General features: G+C 41.7%; 2 protein-coding genes across 2 annotated transcripts in view; both read left to right on the top strand.

The window, feature by feature from the left end:
* The first annotated feature begins 34 nt into the window (after window positions 1–34).
* Window positions 35–15,830, top strand: ptp4a2b (protein tyrosine phosphatase 4A2b). Its single transcript, XM_058047852.1, has 7 exons — window positions 35–199; window positions 10,223–10,517; window positions 10,810–10,918; window positions 10,999–11,091; window positions 11,176–11,306; window positions 13,449–13,523; window positions 14,693–15,830. Exons 2-7 carry the CDS (start codon window positions 10,513–10,515, stop codon window positions 14,802–14,804), a joined length of 525 nt encoding a protein of 174 aa, XP_057903835.1. The 5' UTR covers window positions 35–199; window positions 10,223–10,512; the 3' UTR covers window positions 14,805–15,830.
* Window positions 15,831–16,493: 663 nt separating this feature from the next.
* The window catches only part of adgrb2 (adhesion G protein-coupled receptor B2), a 362,204-nt gene continuing 356,722 nt past the window's right edge, over window positions 16,494–21,975 (top strand). Inside the window, exons 1-3 of the mRNA XM_058047718.1 lie at window positions 16,494–16,689; window positions 17,432–17,669; window positions 17,755–17,958. The gene's annotated coding sequence lies outside the window, so the exon portion shown is untranslated. The remainder of the gene's footprint in view (window positions 16,690–17,431; window positions 17,670–17,754; window positions 17,959–21,975) is intronic.

The raw sequence follows: 21,975 nt of genomic DNA, 5'->3' as shown, positions 1-21,975 counted from the left end.
ACTGCGTCGCCTATTCCTCACATGGAGAAATTTCCGACAGGCTTGAACGTAACCACCAACCAAGGTTCCTCCCTAAACAACAGTAGAAGCTGCCACATTGAAGAGGAACAAAAAGGCAACCTGACGCTGACAGCGCTTTCTGCACTCGCTCCTCGTTCTCCGGGCTAGTCACTGGATTTCAATGTTCAGCCTGCGCTCTGTAAGTAATCAAAACAAACCGACAGCCTACAATGGACCCCTTTTGTGTGTGTTTGACGCGATCGTAACACAAAGAGCTTGGGTTGTAGTTGAGCTACACTGCACAGACAGGGATTAGCATTAGCACAAGTTGTTCGTTGCAGCCACGTTCACGTTAGCCGCTGCCCTCGGCTGAATGCTATTAAAACATGAATTAAGACATGATTATTACTTGTTGTGGTATTTATTTACTTTTATCAAAATGATGATTGGGTTCAGGGTAAAATTGTGGCTCCAAAGGTGTGTTATTGGAATAATCATGTACGAAAGCTGAAGTCCGGAATGAGCTAGCCTGCAAGCTAGTGATGCTACATTGCCTGCTATCAGTTAACAGTTCTACGGTCACGACTAACATTAACTGATAAATTTCCAAATGCTTTGTTTTTATTTTTCTAAAACGGACACATAGTTGCCATACTTTAATCATCCAAATAGTGTCACGTCTGTCGGTCCACTTATTAAGACCTCGCGTTATCTTCAACCTTAGCTAGCTTAGCTCTGGCCGGGTTTATCAAGAGGGGAAAAACCGTCTCTCATGGACCGTTTATGTAAAGTTTGAGCTTTATTTGTGTTAATGTATCAAATTTGACAGCTACGCAGTAACCCCGTTGTTATAGTTCTGGGTTTTGTGCATTTTGGGGAGTCTTGATCTCGACTAAAAGGTAGTAGCTAACCGCCTTCCGCTCTTTGTGACAAATCTTGACCCGGGCTACGCTTGACCTATTTCATCCAAGCTTGAACGTCCTATCACGCTAATACAGCCCGTTATTAACATTTGGAGAGGGGGAGAAGCCCATAATCCGACATTTGTTTCATCTGAAATTGTCTTGTGTTCGGATAAAATGGTGTTCAAAATGAACCACTCCTTGGCCTTGCATGCAGAAAATACACACGAGGTGTGTCTTACAGTAAAATGCAGCCTTGCCCTGCTTTGTTACACACAAAAGACCCAAGCATGGAACCATGTGGGCCGAGGTGAAAGGAGGAAATGTACTTGGAGAGGAAGTTGGCTTGAGCAGCTGTGACACGAAAGGCCGCGCAACATTCCCATGACTCTCAGTTTTCAATGTATGACCTTCCATTGGATTCCCCCTTCTGTATTAATTTCTGGTGTGTAGCTTATTAATGTGTGACTTAGGATTTAGGATTAATAATAATGAACAGGCACGCTCCCTTGGGTCTATTTGGTGGCCTGTCTCACCCAGAGGGTGTGTGTTTTTTATAGGTGTGCTATTGGGTCATAGTAGTCCGATGCCAATAAAACACACATTTTATGTTAATACCAGTGCAGTATGATATTAAGACAAACATTTGCCAATTGTTCATTGATTCAGAGGTGTCACACGCCACTCAGTTCACAAGTTGAGACAATAAATGAGATTGGGTCGACAAGATGAGATTTTAACTTTCCTTTTAAGAAAAGTACAATGTAAAAAAACACAATATATTGCAATTTACCGAGACAAGAGGGCTCACTCTGTTCATGCCAGTGTTCTATGCAACAGACGTGCCATGTTGCTGAAACCAATGCACAGAGTGAGTCCTCTTCATGCCAAAAGACAAGGATAAGGACACGCATGAACATGTCAGTGTATTGAGGCCGGAAATGCTATCAAGTCCATTTTCATTTATTGCGTGATTAATTAGTTTTATTTTTGTCCCATAGTTTCAATGTTTATGTTGTCCTAAAACTCAATATTCTGTGTCAGAAAAAAAGCCACAAAACTCTGGCAGTATGGAGCTCCCTTCTCTCAAAATGGCTGGCAGTGAGTTAAGGCAAAATAAGTCTTTATTTTTATAAAGTTATCGTTTTCAGTATCAGCTCGATAGTTAAATTGACATAACTCCTCCGCCTCTTTGTTTTTCAAGGGTATTTCTGCGTTGTTTCTTCATCTCTCACGTCCCTGGTTTGTGTGAGTGACTGGAAGAAAAGCTCTGAATCACTTGGAGAGAAGCTGTTTGATTTGCGTGTATAAATTTCTATTCTTGGTTACATTACGGTTATGATGGTAAACCTTCAGGCATGGCATTGTGGGATATACTTTCACGCAGGAAATTGGCAGATCAATTCTTGCAACCAAACTGGAGCACCCTGTATCATACTGTGTATTTCCACTTTGTTGTTTGTTACTTGAAGGTGTTTCGAAACCGCTGTTACTATTATTCAACACAATGGATCTGTAATAAGTTAAAGCCTAAATCCAGTGGTGCTTCCCAATAGCTTAGCCATCTGAGAGGGGCAGGGCTATCATTCAACACATTCGTAACAGAATTACCTCCACAGAATGGTTAGTTGCACAGTAACCACCTGCGGATGACAAGAGTACCAATGGGAGGGAGGTACAGTCAGCACAGACACGTGGACAATAGTGAAATCTACAAATGCCTTATGAATAAAACCTTGAACAAGGGGCTTTCCAAAAAGACACTATCATATTACATAGCACAAAAAAAAGTTAAAGGTTTCACAATTCTCCCAAATGAGCCCTTTGGCCCAGTCAGTTCAGACTTGGCGTTCACATGGCTGGGTGATCCGATCACAAGTGTCACAAGTGGACACGTCAGCCCAAACCTCGCCTTGATTCCATCTCTGCAAGAGTCTCAAGGGACGAAATGTAAACTCCAACTAGTGCATACCTTTTGAGGCTTGGCCTTTATCTTCTGCCAAGTCTGCCCACAGTGCTGGGCACTAAAGAATTACGACACCTTGACATACATTGTTGATTTTACTCTTTGATAATGAAGGTCATTTGTGATCAATATGTGTGCAGGGGCAGGTTGATTTGCAAGTTGGCTTCTTGTTTGTCAAGCAGTTGTTTTGAACTGTGCTGAAAGTGACTAACGTGGCGCTTCGTGCACAGTGTGCAGGCCACTACTTCAACAAGCATCAAGAGTGCAAGGCCTCATTCGTGGCATACCACGCTGCATTATCTGATTACCAAAAGCACAGGGACATTTATTTCATGTTGCAACAGGGTTCATAATTCTTCACCTCTTATGTATCCAAATTTCAGCATCAACGCTGTAACAGTAAATCCAGAGTTTATCAAACCAATTTACCTTTTTTACATCGAAACGATTAATCTAATTGTCGATTTAAGTGGATAATCAGTCAATCATTGTTTAATTTTGTGCATTTGACTCGTTCAAAGGGTGGGCAGCCCACCTCCGCCAACCCCCACTGACTATAATCGGTTGGCTTCTGCTGCAAAAAGCACTCCCCTTCGCTCTTTAATTACCACTGTTCATCTGAGATGGGATGGCAACCTAACTAGTAAAATAATCAATGAGACTTGTGGTTGCTCACATAGTTGACATGATGAATATGCTACAAAAGTAGGTTATCCAAAGTGCGGCCCAAGGATCTTTTCTTTTTTGGAGGGCCTCTTTGGAAATTATAGAAATAAAATATTGACAGAAAAAAATAGAACAAAAGTCATAATGTAATGAGAAAACGTTGAAATATTGATAAATACCTAATTCTAGCTTTTTTTCAAAATTTTCTATGATAAAGGGGAGGGGGACTAATAAATTCTTCAAAGTTGGTGGGACAATAAACATTAAGCATCTTTCATTGTGAGTTATAAATAAAAATCATCATTGGTTGTCTTGACGAATTATCACTTGGCTTTTCAAATGTCAGTCGGTTGTAGAATGCTCAAGATTAGCAGTGAAAGCTTTATTTCAAATCAACAAGTGAAACTCCGTAGAGCATGATGCCTGTGTAGCCATGGTCACCTTGTGTGTTTTCATGCACTCTTGTGTTGGTTAATGAATCATGCCCTTGTTAGCACAATGTTCGTTTACGCTTGTTGCCACAGCGCTAGTATAGAGCAAAGGGACGGCTCAGCGGCACTGGCAGTGTGTGACATACTGACGGCTCTTCTAGATGTTGCTACAAAGCTACCCACTGAAACTAAAGCAGCAGGTAGGAATATGATCTTGTGGCGCTCTGATAGTATCTATAGCTGTCATAGCAAGCGGAAACACTTGATAACACCTTTCTGTGCCAAAACATTTTTATAGCGCTATTAGAACTGTTGCTTGGAAGTGTGTGTAGCTGTAGGCCTTTACTGTTCCAGACTGTTTCAGAGTAGCTGCAGCTCAGAAATTATGGGGTTATTGCACAAGAGCAAGCTGTATTTTCTCGTTGCCTAGGCAATGTTTTAACTCACGCTATTTTCTTCATATCCTTAAGGAGCTTATTAAACGCGTGAAATGTGTGACGACTCTCAACATGACCTCAAACCGCTCCGAGTGGCTAAAGTCTTAAGATGATGGCTTTGATACGAGCAGCTGTTCTAAGGGTCGCAGGCTTTCTTTTATGACTTTTCATTAAGTGAGAGATTTTAATAGTTCCTCGATGAGCAAGTTCAACTTAAAAAAAGAAAAGTTTTGCCGTGTGAATGTTTCGACCCCCACCATGCTCTCCCCCGATCTCTTCACGAGGGATACCTAAATTCCCTACCGAACCATTTGTTGCCACCACTGGTGTTATTGTTGGTATAGCAACAGGCATCCCCTTGATGCGGCAGTCAGAAGGCCAAGTTGGTCTCTAAATGTCAGAAAAATGGATGTCGCTGTGGGGCTTGGCTAAGCAACCCTTCAGCAAAGAAATGTGAACTTCAAAATATTCTGGGGCTTTGTTGCTGTGGACACCAACACGATTTTATGCTACGATTTTCTTGCAGTTTAGTTTTAACTTGTGGATTTAAAGTTGAACTCAAGCTTAATTCCGGCCATACAACAACTTGAGTGTGTTTTTGTGTAACTGATGTCTGATGTCTAAATCAAATTGTTTTTGGATAGGAAATCCCTAAAGTCCTCCCTTGCTCATCTTGCTGTAAAAATAATCCCCGTTTTGAAAAAGCAACCTGATACCCCAATGGGGTGCTCCTTTCTTTGGCAGATTACCACTTGTCAGGTGAAAAATAACACAGTAACTCTGTTTTTTGAAACATATGTAACTGAAGATATTTTTCCCATAGAAAATAACGTAAGTCCAATTAATTCCAGCCACCCAAATAAAATAACAAAAATACATTTTGTAGAGAATAATCAGAGTTTTGCATGCAGAAAACAAGTTGAAATGATCACAAATGATGGCCGCATCTTTATTCATTCCACAAGAGTCAATGTGCCAAAGGGTTTATCAGCAGTTAGTAGATATTATACTTTAACCGAGACAGTGCACACAAATCGGGGCAACATTTTGGTGAAAATATTGGTTGGGGCGTTTGGAAACCGAGATTTGGCACCACCCTCACTTAAAAGAACCTGGTTGCAACATGGCATCAGTGGTTGTTCTTCAACAGTCATTCAGTAATCCATTGTTATTTCAGGTAGATGTGAAAACAAGTCAAGCTAAAACCAGTGTACCCCCTGACTTACGTTTACGCCCAACATCTCGGTCATGTCTCTTGATATCTGACGGATTAGCAGCATGTCAATTTCAGGGCTCCAGATTGTGTCCAATTGGCCGCATCAATTGCATTAATAACTATAAGGCTTTTAGCATTTAACAAATGGACATTAATTTTACTGACACACTATGTGCTGATAAAATAAGTTTAAAAGGTAAAAAAAAAAGTTAGTCTACAGTTAGTGTGTTAGGTCCTAATGCAACGCTGTGCCTAAATTACATCAATTAGCAAGTCGAGAAATACTGCTGCTTTCTACGAGATCGACTTTTAGTCCTTTGAGTGTTTGCGGTACTTCCTATGCACTGTCAGAGGCCTTTGATCGTCACACGGGTTATCTGCACTGCAAAGGAGTTTGATAAGCAGGCTTTACTGTGTGCTAGTATATGTAGGGAGGTGTTTGTTTTTTTGTAGCAATGGGGGCGGTTGTGTATTAACTTGTCTTCCTCTTTCTGAGACACATTTTAACAGACTTATGACAGCAAGTGAACAGGGGTCTTTAATCTGTTATGTTGACAATGATGTCTTGCCCCTCGCCTCCTTTTACGATTTAAGGTGATGGGCGATGTATAGAAAAAGATCCTTCATATCTATCCATTTACTAGTATTGTGATCTTCCATTGTAGTCACTTCAGTTGCATCACTGTCAAGTTAAAATTAGATTAACTAAGTTTGTACCCGCCCACTTCACATCGCCTGGGGGATATTTTCCTTCTTTCACTTGAAGTCTGTGCGTTTCATTGACTTTACACTGCCACCCACCACTCTGAGGCGTTTCCTCTGTGGGTCTGTGTGTTTACTCTTTTTCATGATACACTTGTAATAATTCACTCCTGGTAAGACAGGATGCTTGTAGGCTTGTAAGGACTGGTGTGTGTGTTTTATGAACTCCCTGTGTTTGAGCATGACTGAAGGAAAGTATAGACGCGACCTTCATATACTGTAGTGTCACTCATCATTCCCCTGCACGTGAAGTATATCTTGAAGAACAGTTTACTCACCTGTTTTGAAGAGGGAGAACTTACTGTCTCACTTTGTGGTAACGTGGTTAGGTAGAGTGCTATATTGAGGTGAGATTTGCCCACCTAAACGATCAACAACCCTGACGTCACAGAAAGAAGCCAGCTGGGCCACTGAGCAGGTGTGATCCCTTACTTTGTTTTCTTACATGCGCATGGCTCATCCATTGTTCATATGCATGTGATGTGCTTGAATGTCATGTTAGTTACATTTTGACAGTGTCTTTGTCACTGTCCTCTTCTGAACCTTTTGTTCTTCTTTAATCAGGACCCCTATCTGGTAAGCAAACTTGGCTCTGTGACAGTTTGATGCCTTCATTCTGAGTTGGTTACTGTTTTACAGCATCCTTCCACATATGCAGCTAACCTGCCTCCACAAAGCATGTTGTCATTGTGACATCAATGTTGCCTATCAAGCAGGTGTCTATGTGGGGCATGGGTATCAAGGCGTTTATCTGTTGCGGTCCAAGCTGCTCCCACTCCAAGGAGAACAGAGCTTCCTCACTCTTCCCCTCCTTAACGTCTGCTTGTCCAAGCTGCGACGGATGACACTCTTCTCCCCACCTTCCCTCCCCCACCCACCTCTTGCCCTATTGACTCGGCTCCCACACGGCAAATTAGCCCTCCAGCTGCTTGAAGGTTGTACAGTCTGGTTATGCCCAGTCTGGATCCAGACAAAACAGGAGCCAGACTCTGGCACAACCCACAGGCCACCAGACAGGGTTGGATGCAACATCTTTCACAAGGGATCGAGAGAATGGAATCAGACATTACGTTTTGTAATTATCCCCAAACAAGTCGTCTAGACATTTCAGTTTTTTCCCCCCCTTATATAGACCTCAAACCAAACTGAAGGTGTGCATCCTGTGAAAGGGGGACCTCAGTGGTCAGGGATAATACACACAAAAAAAGACTGAATAAAGTGAGTTCTATTCATTCGATTTTCTTGCACGAAAACTTGACCTAAAACGATGAGTTGGCAGTTTCAGGACACCCCTGCCCCGGTTCCCATTCTGTAGGGCCACTATCACCTGTTTAGGTTTGTGTGTCCTTTTCTTCACAAAGATATGGTGACTGCTTATCAGCCAGCACAGCTTCTTTCTGCACTCTCACAATTCCCCTTTCACTCTTGAGCGCTCTCTGTTCTTTCTCTTCAGTCACTGTTGATTTTTGTTGGAGGCCAGCTGATTTGTGAAGTCCTCCCTGAATCCGATATCACACCCCCTCCCAACTCCCTTTTTTCACATACGCACGCATTTTTTTTTTGCCTCTCATCCCCCTAACAGTGAAAAGCATTTGGTGAGCACCGAGGGAGTTTTCGTCAAGGGAGCGCTCAGTGGGCTGCTGGCTTTCTCAAGTGACCTTTCTCCCAGTTTTATTTATACTCTATACATATACTGTTCATACAGATTTATTGAAACAGACCTTCATTTATTTATAAATACATATAGAGGATGTATTTGTAATCACTGCCTTGCCGGTAAAATACGTACTGTAAATGGACGAAAAGAAGTCTTCTGGCATTGTTCAGTAGAGAGTGGTAACGGTACTGCAAACTGGAGCTATTAATCAGTCCCTGCAGGATTTCGCTGACTTTTTTTGTTGCGGCCTAAAAACACATATACATTTCGCTACAGTATTTTACGGTGGTTTGAGGCTTATTCTTTTCCATAACCTTGCATCATAAAAATTAGATTTGCCAAATTCTGCAGTGATTGTACAAAGTTGCAACTTAACACTCAAATGGTATACCTGATAAATACAAACACATACCAATACAAGTTTAAAATAGAACATTTTCCCATAATGTTTTTTGTTTGAGCAAAACATTTCATTGCCGGACAAGCACTATGGGCGATGGCACTGCAATGTTGCCTCTATCCAGTAGAGGGAGCCAGAGGAGCCTAAAGCCCAGAGTGTGGCTGACGTCATTGCAGCGGCCCAATGGATGCTTTGCTCATACACAATGCATTATGCCAAACTTGGAAAGCGTTGGGTTTTTTTTGCCTACATGCTTGTATATTTTAGTTTCGTGTTTTGCATTTTGTTTTCTTGCTGTACCGAATTGGGCACATCACAATGCAATGTAATGCATGATTTTATTGTATATTGATTTTATTTATAACAGATTATTTTATTTAATCTGTTTTGATTGCTCTAGTCTTGATTCATACAGTATGTGCACCTGACTGTCATCTTAAGTGCTAAATTGAAGGCAGTTAATATGACTTATAATTAAAATGGAGAAACGCCAAATGTCAACATTTCATATGTTTCTTGTTTCCTGTGTGGCAAACATTTGGTTCCACAAACGACAGTACATTATTGCAGTGTCAGGTTGCACATTTTTTTTCTGTGAATTTGCATGCGTTCCAGAAACCCCACACCAGCATTTTTGTCATTGTGCAACCCACTTGCTTGTTAAGAAGTTCATCAGGGTGTTCATTAGCCTGCGTTTCTTAATCACACAACAGTCACATCTGGTTAAATGTCCAAGCATGTACAGCATATTACTTTCTGTTCTTTCTCACTTTTAAAGGCTACAGAGTTCACATAAGCACACCTCAACCTTCAGTTGAATCAATGATTAAATTGCATTCAATAGTTAGATTACACTTTAACTGTAGAGAGACAGATTTGGTGAACACTTAAAGCATGGGACTCGAGCACCCATTTGAAGCTTTGCCCACCCTGTAATCCTCACCTTGTGACTACGGCCTGTGACTCAGTGCTAAAGTCCAAGTCCTTTCTCTGCCTTCTGTACATAGTCGGCGTGGCCGCTTTCCACTGTCATGCACTGTCCCTCTCCCTCCCCCTCAGACCCTGCCCCCTTTACATGTTGCTCCGAGACAGCTCCAACCAGTTTGTGGCGGCAGGATTTAGACCGTCAAGGACTTGGCACAGACTGTTCGAGACCTGTGTATGTGTGTGTGTGTGTGTGTGTCTGTAGCCCCTTTCAAAGTGCCTATTAAAGCAGGGAATTTTGTGCTATTTTCCCGTGTTGCTGGTCTTTTTGGTCATCAGGTGGGATGACGGCTGTGTGAAAGGGTATTTGTAGTCAAGATTCACTTTGCTTGGTCTGTTATGTTGAAAAGCAAATATGGTATACTGTACTTCACACCAGACGCTAGCGTGGACATGGCCAAAGATGGGAATGTACTGTGCGTCTTCACTGAAAGACTGGCAGTCAATTTTGATATGTCTCTGTGTGAAACTCTTCTGTGTCCACATGTGTGAGACAGTGATGTAGCGAAAAGGTGTCATGAGGTCATAGCGGTCTCATAAATTTGGAAGAGAGGCAGTCGTGCTGAGGTTTTTTTTTGTGTATTTTTAACACTGGGGTTACAGTTACATAAAAACAACAAACAGCAGTTCAGCTACCATTGATCCCTGCCCATAATTGTGTTCCAGATCTGCATTTATAAATAATAAACAAGGCAGTTTGAAAAAAGGCCACTAAATTAGATATTGCGTAATGAGTGTGTGGTTTACTTGATTGAAAGAACCCTGTCCTAATTACACCTTTTGTGTTCCTCCTCTACGCAGGCTTTCTGTGTTGACTTGGGCCGTACCTATATGGCGTGTGTGAGCGGGGAATTTTGCCAGGCACAGCACCTCACCACAGTGGAGAAGTGAATCGGCAGCCCCCCGAGGGACTACGCTACCCAGAAACCTCCTTGACTGGCCAGTGCACTTGAAACCGCTGACTTTGAAAAGGCCCTCCTGGGATATCGCGTAGTCCTTGGTCCCGACTGCCCTGCCTTGTCCTCGCCGAAACGACGACTCTTTGCTTTCTGCTTTCTCTTTGAACAGCCAATCACAAACAGCTCTCCTGAATGGGGTAAACTGATTGGATGACTCCTGGATAGTCTCTCCATCTTTTTCTTTTTTTTTTTAAACATCCTTTTAAATTTTGGTTGTCTATTTCATTTTTTTTTACACCCTGGAGTATTGTGGACTAGTTTTTGTTCCCCTTCCTCTGTGTGCATCATCCTCATAGTTGACCCATCCTCTCCACGTGTTGTCATCTTTATTTATTCAACCATTTCCACAAATCTCCTTTTACTGACTTCTGAGCCAAAAAGTTGCTTTTTGTTTTGTAAGCGTTTCGTCTTGTAATTGTTTTTTTAAAGCCGTCTCGCCAACATGAACCGCCCCGCTGCAGTCGAGATCACCTACGAGTGCATGAGGTTCCTCATCACCCACAATCCCACCAATGCCACACTTAACAAGTTCACCGAGGTATGTCTGCAGCTGTTTTGTTTATGTGTGCATCTATTTATGGGCACTCTAAAATTGCTTCGCTTTTCTATGCACGCCAGGAGCTAAAGAAGTTTTCCGTGCACACTTTGGTGAGGGTGTGCGAAGCCACCTACGACAAGGCTCCTGTGGAGAAGGAGGGAATACAGGTTTTGGTAAGAGACTGCGGTGGGGCTGATTGGTCTACGCTGTCATGCTCTTGTGTAACTGATGTATTTATTTATTATTTTGCTTTAAAGGACTGGCCCTTTGATGATGGCGCCCCTCCTCCCACCCATATTGTGGACGACTGGCTCAAGCTGCTCAACACCAAGTTTCGAGAGGAACCTGGCTGCTGCATCGCCGTGCACTGTGTGGCAGGGCTTGGCCGGTGAGACGACTTAACTACTAATAAAATGGTGGTTCAGTGTAGACCTAAAAAAATAGTTGCAAAGGAAAGTAAAAGTGCAACAACTTACTTATGCATCTATAATACAATCTTTGTTGTATTTGTGAACAAAGACTCAATTAATGAATACAGAAGGCATTAAAACATGCAGCTGAACCTCTCAAGTCCAAAATCAATCCTTCTGGTTGACTTTCAGGTTGTTGTATCAAAACAGTTTTTATTTCTGGAAGTGAAGCAATTATACAACTGAAACTCCCAAGTAATTGATACTCATTGATACCATGAAAATGTATATTTTAACTCATGGCCTGCTCCTACTTCTCCAAACCTGCTAACTTGGCATTGACGTACTTCGGAACCCATCAACATGAACCAGCCAGTATGCTGAATTTATTCCAAAGTGATAGCAACATAAAAGGCAATATAACAAACGGGCCCACCTAAAACATGTCCACCTGACCCAGTTTTCCCATAAGGGATGGAACCAAGTACACATTGATATGCAAAGCCTTCATTCACTGGGACTTTTGATTGGCTAAGAAACGCAACGGTGCAAAATTTTGTACATTCACAGAAACCATTAAAAAAAAGAAATGCTGCTATTTACAGTTGAAAAGCCAGCATTTCAAGACGTGTTGCAAACGTTTCACAGACAGTAAGAATTGAAAATACATGCAAAAAACTGCCTATTATCTGAGGGGACAAAAATGTAAAAGAGCAAATGTATGGTAAAACCACTCACGTAACAGGCATGATGAGAAACTGTATTGCTTATACTGTACTGAGCAGCCAGTCCTGTTTCCTGTGTTGCAGTATATTGATTTTCCAGCTCTGTGGTTATCATTACAACTGCAGATTTGGTTCAACGCTGTACAACTCTTTGAGCATTGGCTTATTTAATAATCTTCAAAAATGAGTAGAGCTGTCTTATTTTTTATATAGCTGTGGGGTTGTTTAAAAAAAAAAGCCCAAAGAAAGTGGAGATTTTGTTTTAATATTGCAACTGCCATTGGCGTCATCCCTTTCAAACGTTGCGGTTGCTACAACAGCATTCAACATACTCAGGTTATTTTTAGCGTATTTGTGTTGGCCTCAACGTTATAGCATGAGTTGCTGTGCGGGGAGTGGGCCCAGCAAAGGGTAGCACGAGTTGCAGATTATGCTTGCTATTGTTTACTACAGTTGGATGACAACGTTTGTCTTAATTGAATGCAGTCCCATGAATCCCTTGCTGTATCCATTCATCATCTCGTCATCTTCTGCTCTTTAAATAGACCGTCAGGTGCTTAGTTTATCAATCATGAGTCTTGCAGCCTCGTCAGAGCTGAAAGTCAACTCCTTATGCTTGTGATCAGTCCGCCAGTCACGAGGGTTGTCCTGGCGACGTGCACACATGCGCTGACTCAATCCGCCTCCGGCGTAGCAGAGAATTACAAACAAGCTGTACTCAATAAAAAAAAAAGAAAGAAAGGGGGGGAGAAAAAACATGAAAACAAAGTAGTCAAAAGCACATGATGTGGGCAAGCTAGTGTGAAAGCGTCTCTCCTGACCACACAAGGCACATTTAACCAATCAGATTTATCTGGCTTCCAGCATTTTTGCATTCCGGGTGTTATATAATTGGCAGTATTGGTTAGTTGCTTCAGCTTATTCCTTCTCATCCAATTTTGAGCGCTATCAATATTTGTTTTTGTTCGACCCCTCCTTTCTCACATTCTATCTCTCGCAAAACCTGCGAGAAACCCAAGGAAATACCCTGTGAGGATTGGGATTTGACCTGCCGATGGGCTGTGAAGTTTTTTTTAATATTTATTTTTCTTTCCTACTCTCTCCGGTGAGAAAGGAGGACACTGTCTTATTGTAACATCTCACCATGACGTACGTGTGGATAAGAGTGTGTGAGGTATGAACCCGGTGCCCCAGCAGGGCAGCCGTGAACCTGTGTACCCCCTGTTGATTTCCCAGGCCTGTTTCCCAGGTTTAAACACCCATTCCTCCGCCCCACCGTAGCACTAATGAACCATGTGAACCGTGGCATTTAATCTTCTCTTCTCTCCTCCTTTTTGATTCCTCCACCCCCACTGTCTCCCCTCACCTTGTGGGCCGGACTTTTCGACCTTTCAGCGCTCCTGTCCTTGTGGCCTTGGCTCTTATTGAGAGTGGGATGAAGTACGAGGATGCTGTGCAGTTCATAAGGCAGTAAGTCACTTTACTAGATGTGGTATTAACTAATACATTGGTACTATGAAGGGTCACCATTGTGGCACTGGTTTCAACTTTAAAACCGAATTTCCCACTGGGATCACTCCACTCCAAATTGTTAGAATTGAACCAAAACAAGTACTGTGTGTAAAGAATAAAGTAGCATTTTTGGTATTAACGATTGAGGTATCACCAGAACGAGCTCTGTAGGCGTGTCATGGCGCCCCTCCCAAAATAAAATTCAGATGGAGGGGGCAGTGTTTTAGGGGCACCTACAAGGAGACAAACTAAAGCTACAGAATCTTTGAACATGTGAGGATGACACTTTTTTTTTCTCAATTTGCAAATGAAATTAAATACATTGAAAATCATACTTGTGTATTTCAGTTAGTTAGCAGCTGATACAATCTTCAAGCTGGACATAATTATTAGATGTAATTAGTGTTCCAATTAAACATTGCTGTAATCAATCCACACAGGTATCATACCATATGATAGTGGTACATTACTTACAAACACAGTCAAACTAGAAAAGCAGACCTTCGCCAAACACCATAGTTTCTTCCCCGTATACTGATTTCCACCATAAATGTTAGTCCTGCATTCATTTCATCTACATATTTAAATTGCTTGACCATGAAAACATACCATTAGCAACTGAATTCATAATGAGCATTAGTTAAGTAGTTATTGACAAAACTCACATTATCCACAATGGTGGTTTTCTTTTGGATGTAGCGACTCAACTGTGTTCCCATAGTGGTGTTTGTTGCATGGTTTTATGGCTTTATTTTTTTGTCCTATGATGACAATTCCCAACATTCCCTGTTTTTTCTCATCTTCTGGATCATGGTCCATATACCATTTCCAACAATTCCTGAAAAGTTGTAAATGTATTTTTTATAGTTTTAACACAAACAAACAAACTTAGTATTCCGTTTCAGTTTGTGTGCCGAACTGCATGACAAGCTCAACTCACTGAATTTTTGCGGCCACCAGGTGTCGCCAGAAACACCCACCCATCCTATTAACTTGAAAGCAGGACATGTTAAATTATATACAGTATATATTTGGATGTACTTTAAGTCACATCTGACTCTAAATTGCAGGACTAGCATGTCACGTCATGTTAAGTAGACTTTCCCACCCCCCCTCTGCTTCCACAGGAAGAGACGCGGAGCCTTCAACTCTAAACAGCTTCTTTACCTCGAGAAGTATAGACCCAAAATGCGTCTGCGCTTCAAGGATCCCAACGGCCACAGCTGCTGCGTGCAGTAAAGCAGCCCGCCAGTGTCTGCCTATGCGCCACTAGCTGTGGGGGGGAACCCTAACAAGGGGAGGGTGAAAAATAAGCGAGGGGAGTGCTATCAGTAATTGTTGTGATGATTTGTAAACACTGAGTCATGGTTAATTGAACAGAGAACAAGCGAGTAATAGAATGAATGAATGCAGATCACGGGTACACCAGCTGAACCATCGGAAGGTCAAAGCACACAGACGGGCCCAACTCCTGGTTCTACTGTCAACCACGGCCCACAATTGTTTAACTTGAGTCCATCCTATTATGTTTTTTTTTTGCTTTTTGAACCACCTCCCTCTTCGGCTATAACTATGAAATATTATACTCTCATTTTGTGAATTTTTAATTTGACACAATTGATATTGAGATTTTTATTCCCACAAATTATGGATATTATAATTGGAGCAGATTATTGTATCTTATAAAACATTTTTAAACCTACTGTGACTCTCCATTTTGGTATTTTTCTGGTGGTTCATGGGGCCACAAACATCAAATGCAGTCATTTTTCTCCTTTTTACTTTGTTCATTTTGCTGCAAGTCACTTTCATTTTAAAGTTTCACAGAGTCTGAATATGTCTGCAATATTTATTCACAAGGTGATCTGTGTAGGGGTTGCAAGTTTGGCAGCGGGGCAGGGACACTGATTTCCAATCTTTTTTGTTTTGTCGTCATTTTAAGAGCCATGTCTTTTTTTTTTCTCTTGGAGTGCAATAATCTGTCCACCTCAGTTAAGCCCACCAAACCCCAGTGACACCCTGCACGTGCACACACACCATTACTAAATGAGACATTTATACAGGAAGTAACCCAGTAACCTCTGGAACAGGTACATTAGTTCTTTTCAACAGTGCAACAATAGGACTAATAGGCTTATTTAAGCACACAGCCTGAAATCCCACCTGGAGAAGAATGAAAATGGTCAGTTTTCTGTTGTTCCCATTTTGAAAACACCCACAATTCGTATTGGTTCTTTAAAGATAAATAAAATGAAATAAAAAGCATTACTGTATCTGTGTATTCAGTGAGCCATGCTTTTCAAATGCTGTTGAAAGTGTCATGTGGTTTCTTATGAATGGTGATTAATGACTTTACAGTCATCTCTGCCGCAAACACAGTGGGTGGTTGGGTGTGGAGAGGTTTGCAGGCCAAAATCAAGTGCATGTTTGATAGCAGGAGCCATCGCGGCAAACTTTTTTCAATTCCCCGGAACTTGACGCGTGTTAATCAGCCACTCGTCCTGTGTGCGTGTCCTTTCCCTTGTGGCGTATGAGTCAGCACAACGTGGAAGGCACACGACGCCATAGTGCCGAGAAATGACTCACTACTCAGTCTGATAATCTGGTTTAGAAGGTAACACACAGCAGGCCGGCCAGAGTCCTCCCTCTGCTGCCCAATCTGTGTCATGACAGCTGTACCAAACCTCGTAAAAGAAGATTCAGGCATGCTTTTAACTGTTCAGAAGATTAAAACACAGCTAAGTTTACAAAGACAATTAGAATAGCACCGGGCGGTACATAAAATAAAAACGAGTGATTTGTTAGCTTTGCTTACTTCCGGGTTACGAGGGATGACGAGTATTCGGGCCGTACCATTTTAAACGGAGAACCACACCATTCACGCGACAGTAAATCAAACGGCAAAGCATAAAAAAATACTCTTTACATTTGTATGAATTTCTATCGTTAACTTGTAACATCGCTAATATTGTATGTAAATATTCCTGCCCACAACATCGTATTTAATTAACCATGGCATGACCAACTCTACATTCACGGTGGAATGCAAGAATGACCATTTTTGATTGACAGAAAAAACATAGTGTGAAGTAATGCAATGCAAGAAATACAAACAATACACACGGTAAGTATATTGTTTGAGACTACTTTAAAGACTAGTAGTTTGAGACTACTTGTTTTTCGCGGTGAATTAGGATTCAATAATTTCGGAATATTTTCGTAGCTTGAACATCGAAAACCCAAGACACGAAATCACACCCATATAGTCACATTTGCAGTGATATTGTCCAATTGACTAGATACAATAACAACATGTGCTGTTTAAGACACAAATAGGACTCGTGCGTCTGTGTATTTGAACAAATGTCTTCCGGACGTGTACAGGAAGTGACGTCCGGGATTAGGAAGTAGCTTTAGCTGGAGTAAGGGCCGTGTCGTCATTGATTGTTATTTTATTATGTGCATGTTACTAGTCACACCAAGTGGCTCGTGTTATGAATTAAGTTTTGGAACGTGAAGGAGCGATGTTCGAACTGCGATATATATTGAAACATGTCAACTGACAAGTGAACGTATTTTTAATCATTTAGCTTAAGTGTCATAGATGGTAGTTAACCAATTTGTCAAAATTACATGTTGGCAAACAAATTTTATCTCATGACTCGAATGTCATGTGCTTTTATTCATATATCTTATCTGCTTTCTTAATTTGGAACGTTTGAGATGTGTTTACTGACACCAAGTAGGTGACTCAGTATTGTCCCATGACATAATTGCCATATCCAGCTAAGAGGATTAGTTTCATCCGAAGCAACGTCACCTGTTGTTTCTCTCTCATTGAAACACGTGCCTTTGTATGTTTACAGCATCCTGGCATTTGACCGCATTTGCTTATGAAATCCAATCAATAACTGGAAAGATTAATATCAAGCATCACCCAATACGAAGCAAAATGTGAACCGTGCAAAAGAAAGTGCTTAAGGCTGTTTGATTTGTGGCAAGTCACATGTGACAAGAAACAATACTGTGCGGCTAATGGATGGACGCCCCTAAGAGCTTCCTGTTGTGAGTCAACATTTCCATCATCCACTGTGCTTCCATGCGGTATAACTCAAGGATTATTAAAAATACTCATGTCTAGGCTGTCCTGATGTCACTGGAAATAATGGCCACTTATTCTTTCACACAGAAAATGGATGTGACTCCACCGCCCTGCCTGGCTTGTTTACACAATTTCTCCAAAAGGAGTATGGATGTGGGGGCTGCTTTTGTTTATGAATGGCCAGACTTTGGACACCCCGGCTCTAAAGAGGTTACACAGGTCTGCAAGCAAAATGCTTCCGGAACAAAAGTAGTGACATTTTTCTTGGTTTAGGTCACTAATGAAGAAAAAGTAAGTCACAAGTGCAGATTGGCTATAGTTTTCAAGATACAGTATTGGATCAGAATAGGAAATGTATACAAAATACGTCAAAAATGGTAGTTTATCAGATGTACAGTGTGTTTACAAGCCACCAGTTCTATATGAAAGCCTGTCTGCACATACATAAGTGGTAATGGTTTGGTTTTATTTCATTTGAACATGCATCAGATTACAATTGAGTGCATCACATAATCAGTTCACAGTTCCACATGTCCAAAAGTCAAAGTTATTTGAATATGTTTAGGGATTTGACATAAAATTTTGTGTTTTTATTTGCAGAAATCTCTCTTGGAAGTGGACAAAATGCACACATGTAGCGAAATTGACTTGACTACCCTTGGCTGCAATATGTGACTGAAGAAACACCTTTTGTATTCCCATCTAGATTTCTTTCCGTGAAGCCGTGAAGACGCGATGAGCACGGGGAAGGATTCCACCACAACATACAATATCCTTAAATAACCAGTGACAGTTATCAATTGATTTTCAGTTCACCACTTTCATCTCAGAAGCAGATCGAGTCCAAACATGTGTTGACCAGTTAATTATTAAGTGCTGTGGTGCTGACGATACGAGCCGTTTGGACCAGACATAATGAATCCTTGAAGATATAGGCACTGAAATCTTAATGTCCAGCCCATCTTGGCCACGAAACGTGTGTGTTGCCATTGTGCGGGCGTGCCACTTTAAAAATGCATGTTAGCTCTTGGCTCTGTTTCTCTAATGAGGTGTGTCTGAAATGTTTGATGGCGCTTGTGCGCATTTGAAAAACAAATAATGCTTATTGTCATACATATTTGATACAGAAATGAATATATGTAAAACACACACATGAATTAGTCTCTTTTGATCCATTGTCCACAGGCTACACAAGCTGTTTCACAAGTCGTATTTAATAGCGTTTAAGACCAATTATCCGTTTTCAATACTACCTAGTAAGATGTCTTATGTACTTCTCCTTTCTATGTGTTCTACAGATATAAAAACAGATAAAAGGGGGCAGCTCATTAATGCATGTAATGGGACACCTATTCCGCCTAGAAAGACACCCTCAAACCAGGTGTTATGGTTTTATATCCATGCTGTACATTCATAATATCACATCATAAATTATTTAGCAGTACTTTGTTTGCATTCCCGAAAAAGTTCCAATATGTGGTGTTACCTGTTGGTAGTCGCCTGATGCATTGTGTGGGGGAGTGTGTGGTGGTAGCTATTCTGTGTGGTATGACAAGGTGTCACTACGCCGGTAAAGTAGTTCTTCGATGTAACAATGTTAATAATAGTAATAACGATGTCGCTGTAGCCTGGTTAATATGCAGGTTACATGACGTAAATGTGGCGTTGTTGGCACTATTTGGAGGGGAAAAATCTTTAGAACACAGAGAAAATAGATGTTTATATAAGTCACATAAGGACTGTGGATGAAAAGTGCAATTTGATAAATAGGTGGCAGAGCACTTTTCCTGGAATTATTATTTTGAATTTAAATAAAACTGTATATATATCACAATTAGAAGTACAAAAATGTATGCAATCAAATTTTTTACATTTTTTTTCTACTTTTCTTTCACCTCTTTCACCTCTTTGCTGTTGCAAAATTCTTGTCCACCACCAGATGGCGGTGAAGCCCTATGTTAAGCACAGTTTAAATACGTCTTCTGACCACTAGAGGGCAGTGTAAACATATGTATCTCTTGCAGCTCCACTCCACAGGTGCACTGCTGTGTTTGAAAAGCGTGATGTATTCTGTCTGGCAGCAGCTTGGACGCCACCAATCTGCAGAGACACACCGCATATTGCATTGTGGATGTTTGGATTCAACAGCACACTAATTAATAATCTCATATTTAGTGTTTGTGAAGCAGGAAGTTGGGGCTTGTTTCAATTCCCTGTGATTTGCTTCTTCCCTTATTCATAGATTATTCTCCCATTGTATACCGCAGTGTTTAAATAGGGAATTACATACTTTGACAGCTCCTTGCATGTGCTTGAGTGTAGTGTAGTAAGACTTCATGTGTTGGAATGTGACAGAGAAGTGTGCCCTTGGCTCCCTCACAGAAGGCAAAGCCAGCATTTTGAGCGTGAGTGGATGCTGAATGACAAGCGTACTTGCTGCCAGTCAATCAGCGGGGCTGTCTGACCTCTCTCTCTCTCTGGAGAGAGAAAAAAAAAAGATATGTGTCATCCTCCCATGTGGCATCTCGCCGCCTCCATCCTCTCCTCTCTCGCCCCTGTGCGCTAGTTTGTCTCCTGCGATGAATCCCCTCCGGCTTATCTCTGTGGACATCTCCACTCTTCTCCTACCTCCTTCGCCCGCATCTTTATTCACCCGTTTGCTTATCGGCCGCCGCTCTCATCTTCCAACTCCAGCTGCTGTGCCCCATCTTCCCGTTTTGCAATGCATTTGCCGCTCACAGTTTCGCCCTCTAACCTCTTCCATATCTCTCACACACTGTTCCATTTGCGCCTCACACACTTCCTACTGCCGAGCAGGTAAAAGACCAAAGTGAAATAGGTGAAGAAACAGAAGATGAGCTATTATATGTGTGCTATGGCCGAGCTTCTGTCTTCATGTCTCCAGGGTAGAATTCCACAAATGAGTGGAGGGGCCTTGCGCCATTCTTAATGCACTTATCAGCACTCATATCAATAGCCCCAAAGCAGCCGTGAAAGGCCAATCTATGCTGACACACAACGTGTTAAGTGGGTGTCTTAACAAGCACCCGTGCTAATTGGCTATTTGAGCTTTCTCCTCATCGTCAATGCAGGTCGTGAGTCGCAGACAATGTGTTTATATTACTACCCCCCCCCCCCCCCTTCCACGTGGAACTTTTACTAAATCTCTCTGCATGAGGCAATAGCGACGCCTGAGCGGGTTTGCTACTTCATCACGTACCTGATTAGCGTTGGAAATGACAAATTTGCAAGCGCGTCATGTGGTCACATACACACAGCAGGGCCCGTGTAATTAGGATCCAACTCTTGTTTCTGTTGCATCGGTGCGGAAGCAAGACGAGGGACAAGCCACAGCTGGCACCCTGAAACAAGTGTGTGCCCATACAGTATGCAGATTGGAATAGAACACAAACTTGTAGAGCGCATATAGAGACCAATTCCGATCACAAATCAACTATAAAACTACGCTAATGTGAAAGAATGCTTTAAAGATGGACTTCGGAAGTGCTCTCACTGTACGCTCAGTCGTTGTTGTATTGAGGGCTGATATAAGGGGCACTTATATCAGGTGGGGGAAAATGTGTGTTATGAAGAGTAGAAGCATGCAGAGCATTTAATTACTGTAAGCTATAACACATTCTACATGGTGTCAGAAGTGGGATCTGTTCCATTTACGTCCTGTCGTTGTTGGTATTGTTTGTTGCAAGCTTGTCGACTGTCAAAAGTAATCAAAAAGATGACATTTGCAGTCAGTAATGAAACTGACACAAACTATTCTATAACAATTCTACATGGTGTCAGAAGTGGGATCTGTTCGACTTGTTGCCGGTGTTGCAAACTGTTGTAGACGGTCAAAACCTATGAAAAAGAAGATGACATTCGCTGTCAGTAGTGAAACAGATCATTCTACATGGTGTGAGAAGTGGGATCTGTCCCATTTAGGTCCTGTTGAGTCCTCCTCAAAGTGCCAATGGACAGCCTCGCTGCTCTCTGGAGCAAAACCAGCAAACAAAATGATATATTTTCATAGTTGGAGCATAGAAAACATGTTTGTGTGTAATGTTGTCCAGTGCTAGCTGAGTGGGGGTTGGACAAGAAGTGATGGAGCCCATGTCGGCCTTGGTGTCACTCACTGTATGTGTCCACGCCAGAGGACAGCAACTTTTAGTTCCACTTCTTAACCTAGGGCTTCCTGTGCTTGATTTGTCTCCCCTGTGTAATTTTGAAAGATTTCTCCATTCCTCCAGTGTATCCAGAGGCGATAAGAGGAACTATATCCAGGGTTGCACAGATGCATCCTTGGCTGGA

The sequence above is a fragment of the Doryrhamphus excisus genome, chromosome 14, assembly GCF_030265055.1.
Source record: "Doryrhamphus excisus isolate RoL2022-K1 chromosome 14, RoL_Dexc_1.0, whole genome shotgun sequence".
Taxonomy (NCBI): Eukaryota; Metazoa; Chordata; class Actinopteri; order Syngnathiformes; family Syngnathidae; genus Doryrhamphus; species Doryrhamphus excisus.
The sequence above is the reverse complement of the archived record's forward strand: the minus strand, read 5'-3'. Positions and strand labels throughout refer to the sequence as shown.

Excerpts from the sequence above, each read along its gene's own strand:
- ptp4a2b (XM_058047852.1), top strand. Across the intron at positions 11,092-11,175 it reads AGGAGGGAATACAGGTTTTG|GACTGGCCCTTTGATGATGG; the intron begins GTAAGAGACTGC and ends TTTGCTTTAAAG. Across the intron at positions 13,524-14,692 it reads GCTGTGCAGTTCATAAGGCA|GAAGAGACGCGGAGCCTTCA; the intron begins GTAAGTCACTTT and ends CTGCTTCCACAG.